The sequence below is a fragment of the Thunnus thynnus genome, chromosome 4 (genome assembly GCF_963924715.1).
Source record: "Thunnus thynnus chromosome 4, fThuThy2.1, whole genome shotgun sequence".
Classification (NCBI taxonomy): Eukaryota; Metazoa; Chordata; class Actinopteri; order Scombriformes; family Scombridae; genus Thunnus; species Thunnus thynnus.
Genome location: NC_089520.1, coordinates 29,681,478 through 29,704,670, shown reverse-complemented (window position 1 = coordinate 29,704,670; position 23,193 = coordinate 29,681,478). Strand labels below are relative to the sequence as shown.

At 39.1% G+C, this 23,193-nt stretch overlaps 1 protein-coding gene across 1 annotated transcript in view; it reads right to left on the bottom strand.

Moving 5' to 3' along the window:
- Positions 1 to 5,287: 5,287 nt before the first annotated feature.
- Positions 5,288 to 23,193, bottom strand: part of camkvb (CaM kinase-like vesicle-associated b) — a 42,000-nt gene continuing 24,094 nt past the window's right edge. Inside the window, exons 2-11 of the mRNA XM_067588253.1 lie at positions 15,488 to 15,595; positions 15,219 to 15,350; positions 13,179 to 13,253; positions 12,290 to 12,428; positions 11,299 to 11,419; positions 11,102 to 11,177; positions 10,103 to 10,239; positions 9,837 to 9,915; positions 8,365 to 8,452; positions 5,288 to 8,167 (exon numbers count right to left, since the gene is read on the bottom strand). Coding sequence (XP_067444354.1) covers positions 7,781 to 8,167; positions 8,365 to 8,452; positions 9,837 to 9,915; positions 10,103 to 10,239; positions 11,102 to 11,177; positions 11,299 to 11,419; positions 12,290 to 12,428; positions 13,179 to 13,253; positions 15,219 to 15,350; positions 15,488 to 15,582 — 1,329 coding nt within the window. The 5' untranslated portion in view covers positions 15,583 to 15,595 and the 3' untranslated portion in view covers positions 5,288 to 7,780. The remainder of the gene's footprint in view (positions 8,168 to 8,364; positions 8,453 to 9,836; positions 9,916 to 10,102; positions 10,240 to 11,101; positions 11,178 to 11,298; positions 11,420 to 12,289; positions 12,429 to 13,178; positions 13,254 to 15,218; positions 15,351 to 15,487; positions 15,596 to 23,193) is intronic.

Below are 23,193 nucleotides of genomic sequence, written 5' to 3'. Positions count from 1 at the left end.
GATTATGGGAGCTCCTAATCCCCATCAGTTAATATGTTCAGATAAGCCTTGATCATTATTTAAAGGTTCATTAACTACGATTTTCAGTGTTCAATAGCCCTAAATAATCAGAGGATACCTGTGGGAGACCGATGGCAGACCAAGACCTGGGTTGTTAATCAATACTAATTTCTCAACATGTTGACCAGAGGCACATAGTTTTACATTTTAAAAATCACTTTAAATCCAAAAGTCTTCTGTGGCACAGTGCTCAGTGATGTAGTAGTGCAACAAGCAAATGTAGCAGTGTTATTATGCATCACGATGTATTCTTTCTTCATCAGACATAATTAACTAGTTTTAAGCATTTATTTCTGTCCTTTATAGGTTACCTGAAATAGCCAGAGTCAATTGTAGTCAATAGGCCTTTTTCACAGAGGACATTTAGACATGTTACAGTAGGAATATAACAAGTGAAAATAATAAAATTAATGATGGCTGAATTTCATTGAGCTGCTTCAGTTTCAGGGTCCTGGTATTGTGCATTCTGGCTCAATGTCACACTGTCATGGCTTACTGGGACACTTGAACAGAGCCATCGTTAATGTTGTTAGTAACACCAGTTAGTTACCTAAGTTACCAAAATAAATCCAACCTGCTAATGTTAGATAAAGTGCAGAAGATGTCAGCCTGTTGGACAAGCCGAAGCACTGTAAGGTCAGGACAACAAAAACTATTTCAAACAGACTGTATATCATCTGAAATAAACTGAAAATATAAACCTCTCTGGTGCTGTGTTTGAGTGTAATGAATAAGGTGCCTAAAGAACAAATATATAAAACATGAATTTTAAAAATGCATTTTGCATTCTTTTTTCCAGTTTTCCTTCTAAGGATGGAAACAGTGCCGTAATTTCAGTGACGAACACAATATCTCAGTATACAACAACGGTTGTATAACAGCTAAAGTTAGCATTAAGTCTAGACTGAGGATGAAGTTATATTGGCCCAGTAGGAATTGAACATTCTGCTTTCTGTGTGGTTTTCTAACTGGACTAGAAGACTGGACTAAGACTGAATTTTTTTTTTCACTTGAAGCATATTTCTTACACATAAATTCCAGTACTGGCACCTTCTCCTTCAGAGAAAAAAAGAGTCGTAAAAGTAAACCTATTTGCTTTTATGCTTCTGCGGCAGAAAAGAAAGTGATGCCACTAACTTCTGGGGACCCTGAAGGAAGTGACACACCTCATGGGGAACCTACTCTCTTCCCAGGGCTTCACGGATCTGGAGTCGCCAGACATGAGGTCTGCAGTTGTCATCTCTTACTTAAAGTACTGGATCTTTTAAAGGAGGCAGTCCACCATTGTGTGACCTTCAGAGAACTTGAAGGCCAGAAATACAGTGTAGAAATGTTGCAAGTCTTGGGTCATAAAGTCATTGTCTGCCAAAATGAAGGCTGTTAATGGACTGCTATTGTTATTCTGCAGTCATCTATTGTGCAATATTTCATGAATCTCAACACTTTCAAGATTCCTTTCATGCTATAATTAATCAGATTGAATGGTTGATGAGAGTACTGCATGTGCAGACAAGACTCCCTCAAGCACACGAGGGGAAGAGGCTGTTGTCAGGTCAGAGCAGCATGATTTAGTCAAGCCCATCAGGGTTTCTTGCACATCATAAAAGTCTTGATGGCAGAGTTGACCCCTGATCAGCCCAACAGTGACTCACATTCTCCCATAACAATCTAGGTCAGGAGCAAAATGGCAGAGAATAAGAAGAAGAGAGGGAGACAGGGATAAAAAACAATTTGGGAAGAGAACAGGAGAGGTTCACGGGAAGTACAATATGTAAGATAAACCTCATCCCAGCAATGTATCCAGTTCTCAGAGTTTAGGACATAGAACATCTTTATGTTGTTATCATGAATAGAATATCTTCAAGGGCGGTATATTGTGTTATTATGTACATATGTAGTGAATCTGTCTGACAAGGAAACATCACTCTTCCGTTGTTCACCATCTTAGGGGCTCAACGTTGCTCCAAAAAGGCTTTTGTTATTCTATATTTTCCATATTTTCACCAAATCCCATGAAAAGGCAAAAACCAACAATGTATTACTCTGTCTCTCAATACTAACCAACTTCTCCATCCTCTCGCTCAGCCATTTGTTCCCACTGAAGATGAAAATCGAGATTCTCTCAGTAAACACAGTGTCAGTAGACTGGCTGATACAGGCCACCGGTCCTGATGGTTGCAGGTAATTATGATAATTTCTCAAAATGAATGTAGGCTAATGGTTTATTGATGCTAAAATGCGACACATGGAACCTTTGAGCAAGAATATTTGACCAGTATAGAATGCAATAACAAACCGGGATATAAATAAATAACAAGGAATAAATGTTTCCTGAACTCTCAGACCAACACAGATAGTTCATAATTCATGCAAGTTAAAAACATAATAAGAAAACCAGAGGAAGCAATGATGCAAAACATGTTGCATGCTTGTTTTTACCTGCATGAATTATGAATAAAAACAGACCAAAGTGCAGATGACATTTATTCCTTTGTTGGATGTGTTTTTCTTTGTACTTGACTGCAAACTCACAGATAAGTGCGCAGTGTACTCTTGTTTGGGGATCGGAATACGCTTTACATGTAACGTGTACATATGTCACAAAGGCAATCCATCATACAAAAAGAACTTCATCTGTTCAATCTTGCCCCGATGACTTTTTTAAAACGTGGAGATGTCTGGACCTTTTCACCCCGACATGAGTTTGTTTGAGGACAAGGCAGACAACAGTCAGATGGTTTGGAAAACCATCACAGGGCATTCCAAGCATCAGATGACATCTAGGCTTTAGAGAACTTTTCTTTCCTCCCCACAGACAGAGCTCTGTTCCCTCCACTTATCTGATCCGTACAAATGAACTGCAGGGCAGACAAGAGTTTGACAGTCGTGAATAGAGGACACCGACATTCAGGGTCAGCCTCTCTCACAGTGGCTGTTATAATGAAATCTGTGTCATCATCCATCAAAGCAGATGTAGGACCAAACACATCAAATCCAGCCACCTCTGTGTCTGAATCGGAAACTGGATTGAAACCAAGATGGTGAGCCACATTTTGGAAATTCAAAACTACCCACAACAAAGGCTGACCCATCAGAATCTGACCAGACATTTCTGTGCAACATTCTTCAAGACACAACGGAGACGTATTACTGAAGGGCATTATCTCCACAGTGGCGTATCACATGACATGATGCCAAGCAACGGCATCACTAACATCATTCAGTTCACATGCAGAATCCTGCTCCGTCTTATCGCTGAGTGTGATCTGGTGCTCGGTGGCTCAGAGGCAGTCATGGCATTCAGTGGGTATCTGCTCCCTCTCTGTCACAGTGAGAGCTGTCAGACACTTACTGCATTGTTGAAGCAGAGAGACTCAGAAGTCAGATAGTGAGAGGCAGAAGTTTGGCATGCCATGAAACTGGTTCTTTGTTCACAAGCATCCTTCTGAAGACCTACAGACTTGGCCAGTGTTAAAAACTAAGGTCAGTTCAAGAAATGATGAGATGACATTAATTTAATGCCTCAGCCTAGGATTGTTCACAAACTAGGTTAAATAGTTCGAGGTAAGAATGTGACTGGATGCTTTATTTTATGAATAACACCCTATCCTGGCCTTGACAAACTCCCAGGGCTCATATTGTCAGACTTTCTCATGCAACAACCATATGGAGTCGAGACTCGGGGAAAGTGTGGTATTACCATTGGCCATTGGTACCTTTCAACGGAAAGCAGAGAAACAAAGGCAGCAATACTGCTCCCTGCTGGTTCTATGCAGTCACAACAATACTCCTGTTTACAGCTGCATTGCATGTTGTTAACCAGCAGATGGCAGGATGCAAACGTGTACTGGACTGTTGATTTACAGTAGAATGTCCAGTCCTGTCTATTGTAAATAAATCATCACAGAACCTCCATTTTAAAATGAACAAAACATACAGGCTCATAAGTATGAAATTTGGACAGTTTGTACTATGACGTTTTATTGATATATTGATATATTGCTATTATTGATATATATATTGACATAAACTTGAGTAAAATCTGCTTTCTAGTATTCCAAATTATATTGTTTCTTCTAGATTATTTAAGAATATTAGTCTTCCAAGACTTCACATCACAAACTAGTCTCACGATACAAAACCAAAGTACTACAGGTTGCTTATGACATCGATGTGCGTGTTTTGACATATTTTATACTGTTGGGGCTATGGTCACTAACAGCAATATTATAGATTTGTATCTGTGAGATCTCAGTGATATGCAATAAGATGAGGCAGAGATGTTGTGATTGATTACTTGTTAACTCCTGCATGTCAATAAATCAATGTTACACACCACACCCATTCATCACTATCACAATTCTTTGCTTAGAGTTTTGTCATCGGTTTGAATCTGAAGCCCAATAAAGTAATCTGAAAGATGGAAACATCAATAATGCTGTATGGAAGTTCTTATTACAAGCAGAACTGCAGAGGGCCTGATAAGTAGATTTGTTCTTGCTTACTGTGCTTTAGTATTTCTGTATTGATCGCACTACATACTGTAACTCAATCCACAGTGTATAGTAACTATTTGAGCTGCTATTTTAGCTGAGTTGGCATTTAAGTTTTCCCAGAGAATGTAATATTTTATAAGTCCTTGTGAAAATCTCTTTTCCTCTCGGCAAGGACGGGCTGTGATCAATCGTCTTTTCATCTCAACATTGCTGGTTAGGAGAAACAGAAAACTGATACTTTTCTCACCCTACCACTCTTAATGAAGTCATCCAATGACACAGAGACAGAGTTAGCATCCCCCTGAGCCCTACTGACTGTATGGATGGCTGCATATGATTGTACAGTGGGCATGAAAAAGAGAGAGGCTCCCAAGAGGGAGCCTATTTAAACCCCAGAAGGCCTAGAAAGACTGCTCTCCGCATTATTATTCCGAGGCGATGCAATTCAAGTATCCTGGAAAGTGTCACCAAATGGCACTGCTGGGATTTTTCGAACACAAGTTCACACCCCACCAGGATGGGTGCTAAGCTTGTGCTAATTGAGATCATGTAACACAGATGCTCTCCTCCGGGTTAGGGGGAAAGCATAGTGCGATGACGCAGGCTCTTTCCCACATTTTCTCTAAATAATCCTGCAAATGTTCAATAGAGCCATCGTCGCTTTGAAAGATGCTACACATCGGTTGTCCACTGACTGTCTACTTAGAAGAGAAATGAGAGAGAATCACAGATGAGTAAACAGATGAATTAAATTTTATTACCATCAAAGTCATCAACTCAGTCAAGGAGTACGGTACAGAGCTCACAAATGCAAGACAGGACCTACAGGTGACCACTGGTCCTGGCAAACATCACATCTACAAATACACCTGTAAGTGCATGGCAAAATGAACAGACATAGAATACTAAATACAGTGAGAAATGTATTGGAAAAAAGCATTGCTTTAAACTGTGTAACAGTATTTAAACAGTTTTTATTTGCCATCTAAACAAAGAGAACGGACTACATGAAATAATCTATTCACATAAAAAGTCTCTGATATTCTTCTTATTAAGCCTCTTGTTAAAATCTAAATATTTATCTTAGACAATGTAAGAAATGATAGTGGTATAATCTGAATGATTGGTGTGCCTACCAATCTACATTAGGACAAATTAAAAGGAGATACATGTATAAATAAAAGACTCTGCAACAACAAAGTCAAACTTCAGATTCTACAGATAATAAATGTGATAAATTTTCTCCAGAGCAGTAGCCCCTTTTTAACTGAAATGCACATTTCCATTTAAATAATGTGCACGGTAAATTCTCTTGACAACAGGTTGGGTAAAGTCAGACAAGTCATCTAATAATTATACTGACAATATGGCTGCTGTCTTTATGTGACCAGGGAATGGAAACCCGTAATTCAGTGTGTGTTAGCACAGGAAATCAGGCCCCCCACGCCCCCCCCACTCACACACACACACTTATCTGACAGCAGCCATGTGATAATTAAGTGGCCCTGATGGGCCTGACAGCTGGCAAGGACTATAGACTTCTACTTACAGGTACATGGACTGTATCGAAAGGACACCAAGAATCACAGTTTCTGCAGCCAGTCAAATATTGCTCAATTTCCTCTACAGTGATTACAGAGAACTCCTTCTGTAGCACATTATTAATGCTCAAGGGGACCAGTGACAAGAAATGATAGATTGTTATTACTGTTCATCAAGTATGAGCTGAAAACTCTATGGAATAAACAAATGACTGAAACATTTGAAAAACAAAGAGATGTGGAAATAAAAAATGTATAAATAAATACTAAATAAAGTAGATCAGAAATGTCATATGTTCCATACTTTTTTTTTTCAGTACAACACAGGTCAACAAAGCTGAGTTGGTGAAGGTGGCCCTAGTTACCACTAAGTCAAAATGATACACGTCTTCCCTTGAAAGCCGCATGTGGTCAGTTAATGCAAATTTTTGTTTTACAGTTACAACCAAATATTAAGACATATGTGGCATTAGAGTCAATATGCTAATGCAGTGTACAGAATCAAATCAAACTAGATACAGGTAGACTGAGATCTAGCAAAAAATCATTTCTGTCACATGATGGATAAAGATGTCATGAAGTCTGCTAAAAAAGAAAAGCTACAAATTAATTTGGATGCATAGAACTGCTATGTAATGAAGACTGTGGGTTTTTTTTTTTACATAACTTACATTTACAGCAGGGGCGCAAAATGAACAGTAGTAACAGACAGCATAATGTATAGTGTGCTTGTGAAAAGAACATTAACCTCAACATGCCCTGTGGCAAGAGGCGAGAGTGTTGTGGCCTACAATAATACAGAGTTGGCAGTAGCGCATCTTTATCCACCAAGTGGCTGTAAATGTGAAATGAACAGCAAAAAGTGAGAATGCATGCTGTTTTGGCTACTTCTACAAAGGTCTCTATGTACAGAATCTTTACACTTACAGCTATGAGGTTCTTTCCTGAGCAGGAAGTTAGCAAAGGAACATAGTGTTTGTGTGTGTGCTTATGTGTGAAGCTGCCTAGTTCAAAATACAGTACTGGGCATAAAAACTGCCAGTCACCAATCTCAGCGTTGTTTAACATACAATAACTAGTTAGTGTAGACAATAACAGATAACAGAGATAGCCATATTTCCCCTGTAACAGGAATATATGTCATCTTCTCCAACTTCAGGAGGACCAGTACTTACTGAATATTACAGTAAATGGTCAAAATTTCAGAGGCAAAACTTTTCTTCTGATTTTAAGAACAAATACTGTAATTGCAAGACTGGCAGTGAGTAGTTCCCCAAGTTGGCTCATTAAAAAGGAATCAAAGCTGTTTTCAGCGCAATTATGTCTTCCTATTTTCTCTTATCACTGAGAGACGAATCAAAAAGAAGACTTTAGCTATAAGCCACAGCTTGACAGCAAATCTGTTTTGCCCCTAAAACTCAAGTGTGCAGAGATGGGTGTGGTTTATATAATCTGACATAAAACACCAGAGGGTCAGTGAAAAAAGATACGATACATGTAAAAAGAAAGCCAATGCAACGCGGCACTCAGGAAAGGTAACGTTAGCACACAGCCTCCATGAGATGATACTAATGCTGCAAGTGAGAGAGAAGCAGAGTCAGTGTCACCATGCTAGCAGCTAATGTACAGTGTGCAGGGGTTGGTGGGGACTGCAGATGTCACAGCAGCGAGGGTAGGGGTGGTCTAACCCTGCTCATCCCCAGCCTCAGCTCCTGCATGGAGAGCAGCTGAGGCGTCTCCATTGCAACGTGATGTGGGCTCAGCCTCCTGCGGCGCCGGGCTTGGCTGCTGTGGCTCCACGGCTGAGGCTGCCACCCCATCTCCGGCCTCTGGTGCTGGTTGGCTTATTTCCGATCCCGCAGGGAGCTCTGTGACCGCAGCAGGTTCTCCCTCAGGTGCTCCCTCAGGCGCTCCCTCAGGTGCAGCAGCAGATGAAGGTGCAGAGGGGTTGGCAGCAGCCTCGGGAGCTGCAGGGTCTGCTGGGGCGCCGGCTGCAGGGCTGGTTGCCCTTGAATTACTCTGCTCAGGTGCTCTCAGTCTCTTCATGATGGTGGTGACCCGCACAGCTTTCTATGGGAGGAGGAAGAACAATCCAATCTCAAATAGATTCTATAATCTGAAACTTTCTCAGAGAACATAAAGTCTCATCGAATGGCCTCAACTCACAGTTATACAATACTGCATTACTATACCTCCTTGCTCAAGGAGTGTACAACTACTATCGAACTTTGTGAAGGAGAGTTTCCTGAGAGAACTAAAGGGCTTACCTTCCATTTAGCTCTGGCAAAGTTCTTCTCTATTTGTGCACAAACATTTTCTTTGATGTTCTTATCTGAAGCTGCACCACCAGAGATCCTGTTGTCCAAAAAAGGGAAAAAAACACAACTTCACAACAGAGATTTATGCATCCCGCTATCTTTGGATGCCACTGGCTGCTACACACAGTATTACTCAATTTGTTTTTCATTCTATTGGCTGGCAAAAGGACTTTGCAAGGACTGTGTAAACTTTGAGGATTACTCTGATTCTGATTTCTCAGCTTGGGCATTTTCTTCTAGTTTTGCCATTATGACAATCGACTGGGTGCAAAACTTGTAATTTGCTAGAGGTGCCTCTGTCCAATACACACAAATAAGTAAACAAGTCCTTTCAACACAAAAATACATACACATAATAAAACAACTGCAACTGAACAACTACCACAACAAGTAAGAGATAATGCACATGAGGTGTCTCTATCTAAGAAAAAAAATAAGATATAAGTAGACCACAAGGGTGTTCCTCTACTCAATCATTTATTTCTGTATTGGGGCACTCCAAAGTACATTATTGTGCTCATACCAATGCCACTTATGAAGAAAACAAAAAAGCACTGTGAGACTGTATTAAGGTACAAGGTGCTGTGAGCAAAATGTTAAAGTCAGCATGCTAACACTAGCTAACACACTGACAAGGAAAATGTTAATCGGCTTATGTTTCAGATTGTATATTGCTTCGGACAAAGAACGCCTGCCAAATGATTTGTTTACAATTTTTTTTTTCATTAGTTAATATTTTCTAATTAGCACCAAATGTAATGTAAATGTTCAGCTGAGACTGATGGAAATGTGATTAGGTCAACAGGTATTGGACAACATGAAATTTTGACCTGATGAGGTGGCGCAACATGAAACTTCAAGGGATCACTCAAGTTATTACAGTTCGCCCAGTGAAGAATATGAATGTCTGTACCAAATTCCATCCACTAGTTGTGGAGACATTTCAGTTGGAACAACAAAAAATCTCAACTTGCCTGTAGAGCTAGAGGAAAAGCCAGGGTTATCACTAAAGTCACTGGGATACATCTTCTGGGAACCATGAATATCTGCACCAAATGTTGTGCAAGTCCATTCAGTATTTGTTGAGATATTTAACACATCATCATCCCAGGTCACTCGCATGGCTAAGAACTGTGTTAAATTCATTTTGGGCAATGTGGCGAGTAGCTTTGGTTTAAGTGTCGATTCAGTAAAGCATCAATATTGTTGCTAGAGTAACTTGCAGTCTAATCAGCACCCATTAAGAACAATGATTAACCTGTTAAAGTGAATTATGATGTTTCCCAGTACAATTTTAAGTAACTTGTCAAACAGGGAAGAAGGTCTGCTCTATAATGCAGTCTCTCTGATCATGTTAATACATTCTGATAACACTGCTGCGATTTAAATGGTCTGCACAATATCAAAGCTGTGCCGCCTACCATTCATGGTTTATAGCCTCCTGGGCTGTCAGTCTCTGGTCTTGATCCACCTCCATCAGACGCGCAACCAGACTCTTAGCTGTCAGAGAAAAATCACACAGATGAAACTTTGAAAAAGGGTTTATTCTCCTGATAGATGGGAACATAAATATGACGTGTTTGAACACTCCAGAGGTAAGAAAAGAGAAACTCTCTTGAATTTGAAATGTTTACCCAGTAAGCTGTCATTATGTTCCCTTACAGTGTTAACTTTATCCTAAAATTACCTGAATCAGAGATCTCGTCCCAGTATGGAGAGTCAAACTCATAATCGCCTGCCAGGATCTTTCGGAACAGGTTCTTGTCATGGTTTTCATAATCATCGTCATCAGTTTCATCGTAGAAAGGAGGGTTGCCTGACAGCCTGAAGTAGCAAAGAAAAAAAGCATCGAAGTAAAAAAAAAAAAAAAAAAAAAGTGATAGATATGACATCATTACCAATGTCAGTGAGTCTGACAATGTCATCACAAATGATTCAATATGCCACCTGTGACTTCAATGAGGTGTAAAGCTTTCAAATATTCTAATTAAAGGCCAGATGCTGGTCAACAGGTGCTGGATGTTTTATGGAAGGGCCATGAAGAAAGACACTGAACTCCTCCAAGTTCATTGATTTTAAGCCCCCTTGAATAAGAGCATCAGCCAAAAGCTTCACAATTCCTTGTTGAAATGATGAAAATGCATCTCTGGACTGAGTTTTCAGCTACTTGCTGTGACAATGCTTTAAAGATATTGTTTGATACTTTGGAAAATACACTCATTCACTTTCTTCCTGAGAGTTTGATGAGAAGAGTGATACCACTCTCAGATCTGTCCATTGAATATGAAGCTAGCAGCAGCCCCTGCTTAGAATGTTATCACTCGATTGAATGAGTGTTATCAGGGGTTGTCAGCCTCATAGATATGGGTTAGAAGGAGCCTACTGCACCTAGCAGTAGGTTCAGAAGGGTGTTATCATCCAAGATTAGGATCAGGTTAGGTTGACCCTAAGACCCCGAGACTACAGTTCCAGACCGTTTGCCTCCTTCGGGACATTTTTACTGCATTTTACTGCCATTTAACCTGACGTTTTTACTGCATTTTATATCTGCCATCGTTTTCTCAAAATAATGTCAAACATTGCTGAAATGTCATATTTGACAAATGTATGAATGAATATGAGCACACCCCCTATCTTATGGTAAGATTAGTAACCTTCTGTCTGCATGTTTTATATCACAACTTACAGTATGTACATGATGACACCTGTAGCCCAGCAGTCCACAGGCCTGCCATATCGCTGTCTGCCAACCACCTCTGGAGCTGCAGAAGACGACAAAAACTTGATAAAAATCTCTGCACACAGGCTGCTACATCATATTCTCCACTGAAGCGCTCGTATGACAATGTCTTATTTGCCACTTGGTAAATTTTATATTCTCACCCAGATACTCTGGTGTCCCACAGGGGTCTTTGATTAGTCCATTCTCCAGCTTGGCAAGATGAAAGTCACTGATGACTATTTTAGAGTGCTTCAGGCGGTTGTAGTAAACCAAGTTCTCCAGCTATGGAAAATGACATATTACAATGACAACAGTAAATGTAATATTGATCTTTAAGGTCTTTCATTGTTGTCCTTAATATTCAAGTGAAACTTTCAGAGTTTGAATTTCAGTGGAGAGATCATTTTATGACAGAAACAATGAAATGACTCCAAAACATCTACAATTTTAATTATCCAGTCCAGGTTGAAATGAATCAAATGAGAGACATTCATTTAATTTTGCCATTTTATTATTATTGGACTAAAGCAAAATGCTTCAACTAAGTTTGAAATCCATTTAAGAGATACATTTCCAAAGCCAGCAATCTTACAGGGAGACTTCAGAGGTATTGAGATGGAGAAGCTGATCCAGGTTTTTATATAAGTAATTGTTACATATTAATTTAAATATAGGACACAGAAGGCAGCCAAATATTCTGTAACCATTACATTAGGCCAGACACAGTCTGTGTGTGTCTGGCCTAATGTAATGAATTTCAAAAGATAAGTGGCATTTTAACTGAAATTTGCACATCATTTTGTACATCACAAATGGCTAAACCCTCTTTTGGAATTAAATGAGTTGCTCACATTTTTGCTTTTGATATGTCACCACTTGAAATTTGACTAAAATGTCAGTAAGTGTATAGAGAGCACCTTTTTCCCTAGTGCTCGTTAATGTGTTGGAGCTGCATAGAAAATGTGCATTGTAAATTAGAGTTTATGCTTTTCTGACAGTTTCAGTTGCTTTAGTCAAAGTATACTTCTTAAATAATCTCACATCAGTGGAGATGCTCTTTGAGATAACATTATGGAAGTCATTATTTTTTGAATAATAAATTGATAGATATGACAACACAGCTCTATAGGACGTTTGAAAGTCCTGTGTTACCTTAAGGTTTCTGTGAACAATACGCAGGGAGTGGAGGTAGGCAACAGCCTCCAACACCTGACGCACCACATTGCTGGTATCTCGCTCTGAGTAGTAGCCTTGGTCCAGAATCCAGTCAAACACTTCTCTGCCTGTTGCACTGTGGAAGAACAAAAGGGCATCATACGTTGCATGTTCATGGTTTGTACTTAAGAATGTGATGACGACACATCTTTTCCAGGGTTTTTACAAGAAGTTTGTCTGCTGTCTTTGCTGGTTTAAATGTCTAAAAGATGAAAATGTGGTGGCCAGGTGAGTCAGTGCCATAAGATGAACCATGGAACTGCGATATTATCAGTTTAAATCTGACTGTGAACCTTTCTGTTATCCTTCCTCCTGCTGCACTCTACTGTCAACTATTCAGGCAAAGGCAAAAAAAAGAAAAAAATTCTTAATTGTAATTTTACATTGTATATGTTGTATATATATGTTAAAATTTTAATTAAATCCTTCCAAGAATAAAATCTGCCTCACCTGTTTAAGGGAAATGGTTTTAATTATTTCCCCATGGATGTTTCTTTTGCGTTTGATCATTTCCTTTGAAACCGGAATTCCTAAACCAACAAATCAAGTGTCCTCGAAGGACGAGTATCATACATTTAGCATATCTATGGAAATGCATCAAATTCCCCAAGAACACATGCCGATGAGAATGGAGCAGCTAGCAAGCAATCATATCTGAATACCAAATGAGTGGAGTTCAGAGCTGTTCTCATATCTGCAGGGCCTCAGGCTACAACAGCTCATTCCCCACGAGTGTATAATCAACACATAGAGTTCAGCTTGCCCGAGCGACCGCAAAGACAAGCAGAAAGCCTTTTCCCCCGGCTAATAAGACATCTGAACTCACAGTTCAAGGAAGAGGAAGTACTCTTTTTTGGTCTCAAAGACGTCCACCAGCTGGAGAATATTGGGATGCTTCACCCTGATGAGATGTGTCATAAAGCACAAAATTGAGCAAGACACAGAGAGAGAGAATGATGTCAGGAGTTATATAGAAGGTGACGTTTGCATCATTCATTCAGTTGGAGGAGTAATGTAAAGGGTTAGGGTTAATGCTCATGAATAACACACCACAGTAGTCATAGAAGCCAAGATAAGAAGCAGCCATGAAGAAAGCAACATGAAACTTCACAACATAATCAATTAAGTTTACGTCTCAACATAAGCTCTGGATGTTTAACTGGCCATCCATAGATAAGCAGATTTATGTAATCTAATGCATCCATGTGGGCATAAAGAAAACCATGCAGAAGCATGGTACTGAGGAGCTGACCAAGCTTTGACAACCACAGCACCAGCTGGGAAACTTCATGGTGAATTTGGTCTGTAAAGCTACAATATTTGCAAAGTGAACAGTGAAAGTAGGCTACCGGATGTTGAGCTTGCCTACCAATTTCACGGGAAGATAACAAAATACTCCTGTTGCCTTTGTGATGGTTCTTACTTTTTTGTAGTGAATGTGGAACAGGGTCAAAAAAAACTGAAGCTGTGTCTGATATTGTTTCCTTGTTCATTCAGTTACCAGTGACAACACAGGTGTTGTGTTTAATAACTATAAATCACATGTCTGTTACATGTAATTTCTGTAATAGCAGAGGCAAAGTGTTGCATTGTGGGATTTTTTGAAAAAAGTTGAGCCTGTCCTTCAGACAATTTATGTTATATTGTGGGTATCTCTAATTGAGTAATATCAGTAAAAATAATATATAAAATTTTATATAAAAACATCAAATTACCCGGTTAAAGAGTCTTGAAATTACATTGACACCCTCTTCATCATTACAATTATCTATGAATATGCAAATATTGTTCATTAGAGATGTTTAATAGATGGACACAAAATTCCTCCTACTTCAAATCTGTGTATTTGCAGTGGAGGTTCCACCTTCCCACATCACACATGTGTAAGCTACATACTGGATGCGGATCATGATTGACTCCAAGTTAGTTGTGATGTCACAAAATCATCCTTGTACATACACATATTAAACTCAGATTTAAGGTGAGTTCAGAGAAACTTTCTTCAGCAGATGAATTATGGTCTTCTAGTGTTAAACTCTGCATAGTGAAGCTCCAGTGAAATAACAAGACAAAAAAACATATTTTTGATTGGAGGGGACTTTAAATCAGAGGTATTAGCAGTAGTATCAAAAACTGTCGGTACAAGTGACAAATGCAGGATTCTTTAGTATTAACATTATAAAATGAATGAAGATTCATACTTGAATGAATACCTCTCTCCTTTCATAAAGCCTATATTGAGGCATTTTATATTTCAAGAGTGCATGTGGTGTTTTGCCAGCATTATTCACAGCCTTTCACAATGTAAATAAGCAGCCTCACCATAAACTGTTTCATTATTCACTCAAACACCCCACTGATGATTAGACCATGAAAAATGTGAGCATCATCATCCCCATTATTGAGGTGTCTAAAGTGTAATTTTCACAAGAATATGACTCCATGTTTTGAAAGGCTTCTTAGAAAGAAATCACACCTTCATCTTCATCTTGCTTCAGTGCTTTGCCTGCTGTCAGCAACAAATTGTCTGATAAGGCCCAGGTTATGCTAATGTGGGTTTTACTGGAAAGTTAGATAATCACAGAGAAGCTGAGAAAAATAGCTCAGATAAACAAGACTGTGTGTGATCACTCAGCAAAATGAGTTCTGCTTGACTTTTTGTTTTAAAGAGAGCGCTGAGATTTGTTCTCTTTTGTTTTCCTTTTCAGAAATTGATGTTGTCTATGAAATCAGCGTTTAAGAAGATAAAGAAAGGAAAACAAAGAAACAAACTAAAGACTCATCACAAAACTAGTCATGCAGCATTTAACGCAGAAATCTGGACTCCTAAGAACATTAACCACAATGAATAAATGAAGCAACTCACATCTTTAAGATGAGGATCTCATTTTTTGCGGCCTTGCGGACCTTCCTTCCATCCTTTTTCAGGAACTTTTTACATGTGTACATTTTCATTGTAGTTTTGTCCTTGGCCCTGAATATCTCACAGAACTCCTCCCTTAAATGAAGCATTTCAGAGTTATAAACATGGCACCTTCTCACAGATTATAAGTGATTCTCAAGAAAAGTTATAAAGCATCATTTAAAAGTCTATAGATGGTGTTTGGCTCTTCAAGCAGCTTTTGAAATACTCACGATTTAACAATTTGACCCAGGTCATATTTGTCTGTCACATCCGAAGGATTGTTGTAATCCTTCTTTTCCCCGATTGTTAAACAGCCAAATGGCATGGCCACTCCTGACCTGTGGTAGGAAAAAAGAAGGAGAGACAGGAAGAGGGAGGGAGAGAATGAGATGAATTAGCAGACAGAGATAATATTTTCCATTGATCTCTTAGGGTGTTATGTAATAGTGTCCCACCTAGCTGATTATTTCTCTTCAATTTGGACCCACACTGTGCCATCATATTACACTGGATGATGACTTGGCAAGAATATAGCCCTCCCTCAGTCATAAAGAATTACTCCAGTAATGCTGAGAAAGCCTTTCAAAAATGTGAGAGCTAAAAATCCACCAGAGGCAGTATCAATGCAGCGGATTGTTTCATTTAACTTACTGTAACAGAGCCTTTCATGATCCTGCATTAATAAAGGGTCATAGAAGGGATGTATGAGGATCTGCTGCACAGGCTCAGCTTTTTGTTATGATTAGCTAGAGGGATAGATCTGTACTGGAGCACAAGTCTGGACTGAATATAGTGCTTTTCTGAGGGTTGAAAGTTGCAAACCATATGGGTCAGAGAGCAGAAGGAGCCACTGCTAATATGATCTGAGTCCAGTGAGCTGCCTGCAGCAACAAGTGAAGCATTTCCAATCAAGAAAAGGAGCCAGCAATTATAGGCAGAGCACTCCAAGACTCCGAGAGGAATTAAAGTACTTTATGAGCTCTGCATCAACACCTTAATTGCGCTGCAGCCTCTCTGTGCTTCTTTCTAACAGCATGGAGGGAAATCTGAGACCAGGCCATCCAACTTTACTGCAGGTTTTCTTTACTGAGAATTGAATGTTTTATGGTCAGCTTAGTTGGAGTTGTTATTTTTGTTTTTCAAGGGAAGGGAAGGGTTTTTTGTATTCTGCTACCTGCACTGTACAGTCAGGAACAGAGATCCCAAAACAAGTAAGAAAATAGCTGTATTTTTGGAGAGTGCAATAATAAAACATTCATGCTCCCCTGCAGTTAAGAAAGTGTGTAGTTTATGTGTGTGTGTGTGTGTGTGTGTGTGTGTGCACAGGAACATGCATGTATGTGGCTGAGACCTAGAATAAAGTCTATATACTACTGCCAACTATGGCCAATACGATATTGATATTTCAGTTTGAAAATCCAACGTGGGATCTTTGCCGATATCTTTTTTTTTTTTTTAACATAAAGATATAAAACAAAAATATGTTTTTGTGACCAAGATATGAACTAAATGAGACACTTGACAGTTATAAAATAAACTTGTCACTGCTCTCTGATGGATGTAATGGCAACACTGTTTATTTAATTACATCCAACATATCTCCTGCATTTCTGTACTGCAATTTCTTGTCACATATCAGCCGACATATACACTGATACCAATATACCTGCAATTTGCTAATATCGGTCCAGCCAATTTATGAGTCAGGCTCTGTTATATGCATGAGTCATTTTGTTTCATAGAGGGATTTAAAGAGAAACTCAAACCCTACTGATCATCTTGTTTTTATTGACCTTCATTGATGTAGAAGTGTACTCCAGGGTGTGTCAGTACACTGTGACATCACTGTTGGGTGTTGTTTCAGATGCAACAAAGCACACATCTGATCACACCCAACCATTTCTGCGATGCTTGGTGAGATCAGAAGTGAAACAGAGACGGCAGTGAGAACACTGCTTTTCGGTCTGGTTTAAGTTACTCTTTAACATGACTCTGAAATAAGGGGGTGATTGATAAAACCTTTTATCATGGTGTATGTTATTTGTTTATCACAATATCAATATATATCATGATATAGCATGTTTTCTGGTTTCTGGCTAATTCAGTGAATTAAATACCTGAAAAATCAATGTACTCCATCACATTGACGCAAATCCAATTTTGCTGTGAAGCAGTCCTGCTTATTGATTTACAACATTGCCTACAATGGTCCAATACAGACAAACAGTATTAAAGAGACAGTTCCCTCTGCATAAAAAGTGTGGCAGAATTTCTGGAGGTTATCAAATGTATCATGTCTCAAAGTATATATCATCATATTGTCCAACAATAGAGATGATGCAGAGATTATGAATCTGCACCAAATGAAAAGGTCATTCAATTATGCACTAACAATAGCCAGCTAAATGTGAGTTAAGTGTTTTCAAAGGAAACTGCAAAAACAAAAACAAAACAAAAAAAACGGGAAAATATGGGATCAGTTACAACAATTAGAAAAGTGTGTTCCACTGGTTCAAATCCTGGGACAGATTCGTGAGATCTGAAAAAAAGTTGTTGTCTCTCTCAACAACTACCAATGATGTGTCCTTGAACAAGGCACTACACTACTTATTGCTCCAGTAAAGCTGCTCAGTACAACACTTCACTGACTGGTCCTAAGCTGGTGTCTGTATGTGAAGCTGCTTGCATGTAAAGCAGGGCATTGCTGAAAATGACTGCACAGCAAACGTTTCTCCAGATGAATAAAGGGAAAAAATATTTATTTCCTAACTACACAACATCCATCTGCGCCAACAGTCTGGGTGATGGATGTCCACATGTAAATGAGCTCAGCCAGCATGAGAAATATAGCTTTATGTGTAAGAATGGCAATCTGTTCACTGTAGCTCCGTGAACCAACTCGTAATCCAATCTAAATGAACCAGGCTCAGCATGGAGACATCTCAAATTGCCGAGAAAAAAAACTGTGCTCTCTCTGAACTTCCTTTTCTCATCTGGGGCACTGAGTCTGGGTTGTGTAGTCAGTGTGAGGGGCTGACCTTTCCTGGCTCCCTATCTCTCTCTCTCACTCTCAATATACAGTATATATCTCTCTGTGGTAAATGCTTTGGCTCGGTGAGGGTATAATGCAAAGAGGAAAGGAAAGTTCTGCAGGGCCAGCGGTTTAAATGGAGGTTATTCTGAGTAGGTCTGGCAGACGGAGCAAGGTATTAAGAAACACGTCAGAGAAAAATCTCTATTATGGAAGAAAGCATTGATATTCAGCAAGTAGCTATTACAGTCCACAGGAGAGTCAGAGTTGTAGAGAAGGCAACTAATTTGGAGAAAGAGAGAGTGAAAGAGAGTGCAATTTGATGATGATGAAATCTAATAAATCTAGTAAAGTAACCCAGCAAATAAACTGTGCCTTTGTGGTTTTGGAAAATCTTTCTGAGTCCAGTTTCAGAGGAGATTCATTTCATAGATTCATGGTGAACCTGTAAAATAAAAGATGGGCCAAGGAGACATGAATATTCATACAAAAAACAAAGGCAGATAAGTGCTTCCTCAAAGTATCTTGGTCAGACTCTCCCATTTTTATAAAAGTTATGAATTACTGTAAAGTACAGAGAATTTGTGAAGCATTTCAAGCGGAAAGAGCCGGATGCTGGCTGTATCACATAACCGAGGCTGCATAATGGGCCCATTTGGACTGACTACCATCAGCAACATTTGAGCATTATCACCCTATGTTCTGAATGTTATCTACCCTCCGGGAGCATCAATCGATGGATTGCAGTGCTTTATGGCCCAGTTTGTGACATGGGTCCACCAGCGGAGCCAGTTTGGAGCACCCTGCTATATCACCAAGGATTTTTTGCAGATGCATTAAAAAGATTTACAGGATGGACGATGGATAGTGATAAAGATCTTGGGCTTATTAGGAGGTTCGCAGCACCTCTTCCAGCCGGGTGAGGAGATGAGCAAATTAGGTTTTTGTAGTGCTTGTTGAAATCAATGACTCTTGTAGCACTCCTGTCTGGGAAAATCTTCGGATTAGTTTAAATGCAGCACTTATGTGCACTGTGTCAAGACTTTTTAATGCAGCAGTAAGGGGGATTACTTTACCTGCTGCTATGGTATAATGTTACTATACATACCTGTTTAGTATGTCTGGTAAGCCTTTACGCTGTTTCCACTAACCCCACCTTGAAATTCCTCAGAGATGAAGGAGTGTTTCCTTGTTTTTGGAAATAATTCATTTAATGTTTAGTTGTTGACTCTGTCCTCCTTTTACCCCTTCCTCCTTCCTCTCCCCCTGGCTCAGCAGCTAAATGAGGATGCACAGTAAAGATCAAACCCCATGCATCACACTTGTGCTGACTGTAGGCCATTACAGATTCACTGAAGTGAACCTAAGCAGTGCTGAGCCTCAACAATTATGTACAAACTATGTTTTATATAGACAAACCTTCACCTGAGCAAGATGAAAATGAACACTTTTTAAAATACTGTTTAATGCAAATAAAATTTACCTTAAGGTACATTTTACAGAAAAAAATCGCACTATACAGTATACACCAAATATGTTTTGGAGACATACGTAATTGTTGCCTGTCTTATGTTCAGTGGCAACATTTGTGTTAAACTCAGAAAGTGTGTGTTCTTACACTGCATGGAAGTCAGAGATTTTGACAGTCTCCCGTGTATTATAGGCTTAGGCAACTAAAACACTTTGTTAAGGTTAGGGAAAGATTGTTTAAGGTTTGAGGAAAATACTGAAAACGTCAATCAATTCAAATCAATTAGCAGTTGGGGAAACAAATTAATACATTGACAGAGATGTGTTCAATATAAACTTTTCTTCATTATGTTTGAATAATCTGAGTAGCATTATGTTTCCTATAAAAAATTTGCCACTTGCAATGACGCACAGAGAATTAGTTCTAAGGAATGTTTGAGAGTCTTTCTTCACATTATATTGGTTTTCAAGCATTTAAATGCTGTTTAGCAAGAAAGCTCAGATAAACCCACTGTTTGCTACCCGACCAGCACAACAGACAGACACAGTTAGCAATTAGCAGGTGAGTATAGTGGAGCAGCAGAGACAGATATTTCCCTCCAAACTCCAAATGAATGGATGAACACATTTTAAGGTGATATGTCAGCTCTACCATTTGAGAACCACTGCATTAAACAAAGTAGGATTTTCTGAGCCACTGAGTTGTTAACTAGCAGTGAAAATGGTTTAATATTCAAAACCAAACACTGCAATCACAAATTTAATTCTAAAATCTGTTCTGTTGGGGGAGAGGTAAAGCAAAAGTTGCATCAATAATTGGTAAAAACTTTAAATTTGAAGAACACATTTTGCTCACATACTGTACTATGTTGATTCCCCTGAACACACTCCGTTCTTGAATGTTTTGGACAAACTGTTTTCACAAGGCTCAGCTCAGCCATCTAAAATATCATCCCTCTCTGCCTCTCTGTTTCTCTGTCTCTCTGTCTCTCTCACTCTGTTCCATGGGATTGGTTGGAGCTTCATCCCCACAGACTCTCTATTAGGAAATAAACATCCTTGACATTCATTTTCTTTCATCCCCGCTGATCTCCTGGCATTGCTCAAGAGACTTTGATAGCACTTTGCCTTCAGCTGAGAGGAGAAGATAAGGTCAACACAGATGGGTATGGCCACAATTGTGTAAGTCATAACAGCGACCAATGTGAGAAAGATGCTCAAATTGTTTCCTCCCGCTATCTCTTCCAGTGAAGAAAGTTGCTTTTGCAAGTAAAGGTTGAAAGGAAACAACGGCTATTAAATTGGAAGCAAACATGAGGACTGAAGGATAACAGAAAACAAGACAACAAGTTCATGTTCCTGTCAGCTCTGTCTTGAGTGCAGAAAGGAACAAACCTTCAAATAATATAAAGGCGACAATTACGCTAGAAGTGAGGTTTCAATCACACTATAGAGTTTTATGTAATGTTAAATGAGAAGTGGAATGGAAGTTGAGTCTGACTGTTTTTCTGGTTGTGTATAATATAGCATCCAGGATCACCACCAACAGAGAAAAGTAACACAGGTATATTCATTCACCAGGCATTGGTATTTACTTGTAGCATCCCCTACATGTTTATGTATGATGATGTCAAATACATGTCATATGTTGAGTACGTGGTGAACAACACTTAACCCTGAGGTCAGACTGAGATGCAGTCTCAGAGATATGATTTGAATATAATTCAAAAACAAATCATATACGTCATAAGTCTCGTCTCACATGACTGGATTCCATATGTGACATACGAAAAATCTGACTTTAGCTGGAGGTGTGAACTTTTTTAGGTGTGACAACACCTAGAAACCTCGATTTTAATGACGTAACAAGACCAAAAGTGTAAGAAATCATTTTCAAGTCATCAAGAAATTTCACAGAAGGGTCAGGTGTGAGAGGGGTGCAGGTGTAGTGAAGACACAGTCCAGGGCTGAAAGTTGCTTAACCAATTAATCGATCAGCAGGTGATTAATTACAAAGTATTTTGATAATGGGTTAATTGTTTATGTAATTAATCAAGCAGAAATTCCACCTTCTTCAATGTGAGGATTTCCTGCTTTTGTCTTTTTCTGGTCAGACAAAACAAAATTTGGGTTGTGTGATGGGCATTTTTCAATATTTCCTGACACCTTATAGACTAAACAATTAATCAATTAATTATCAAAAGATAGCAGCCCAACCACAATCCAAAGTCATCATTTAAGCACTAGAATCTGGCATCTGTGAGGGACAAATTGCTTCATTTTTGGGATTCATGTAGAAATTCAATTGGATAATGTCACTGGAACAGGACAGTCATCTCAACAGCTCTAAATTATTGAATGTCAGATTCTTACACACAAGCTTTGATTTAAATAACATGGCGGTGAGCCAGAATTGATACTCATACAACTAAAACACTATCATCTAATTCATTTAGATCATATAAAATACAGTTTTGCATTTGCAGTTATTATCCTCCAAACGGCACAACACAAGGCATGCATATATAAATGTGCTGTTGATTGTTATTGCTTGTATACAGTAACAGCAAAATCCCATTAACGTCAAAGCTGTCTGACTCTGAGTGAACTTTTATGGATGAAGGGCCAAAGGAGGAGGCCAAGAGAATCCATTAGCACTGGGATTTACTCTATGAACAGTGTTCTCAAGGTGGAATATTGATGTTGTGCAATAAATCTAAATTTGTCCCTGGCAGTGCCTCTGTCAATGTTGCACTGTTCCCTGAATATTTCTATATAATCAGAAAAAATGGGCGACCAAATCAAAGTACCTTATATGTATATTATTTCACAGTATACAGTACAAACTGCATTAATTCAGTGGCGATTCAATGTATTCATGGAAGCCCTTCTCAGAAACTCGCTGGGGAGGAAGAAACAACATTCTGCAGCATCATCACACTGCCTCATTACTGCACCTCACAAGAATTATGTCTTTTTACATTTGACTTTAAGGGGGAATGGCTTCTTGGAAATGTTGACATAAAAGTTTGTATGCACTGTCTCGTGGGTTTTTACCACACTAATTAAAGTTGCAATGCAGCATATTAGGCTTTCTGTTTCAACCTTTGCAGGGCCAGTGGAGGAACGTGGTGCTGAGAGGTCTATAACGAGGGGAGAGGAGTGTGAGATAATAACAGCAGATAGGAAATAAATGAAGAGATGGAAAGTTGCATCAATAAGCAGCATGTGTGGTGCGGGATCAGAATAAAGATTGTGGCAAAGGTTTTAAAAAAGTGGGTGCATACACAATTGAATTAATTATTCATGGCTGACAGGCTCCTTTTCCACAGTGTGTCTCACTGGGCCTGCGGTTCGTGTCTTTCTTGTATCGAGGAATCGCTGTGTCCCGGGGCTCTTGCTTAACAGTGTGCTAGGAGCAGAAGCATGGCAGCT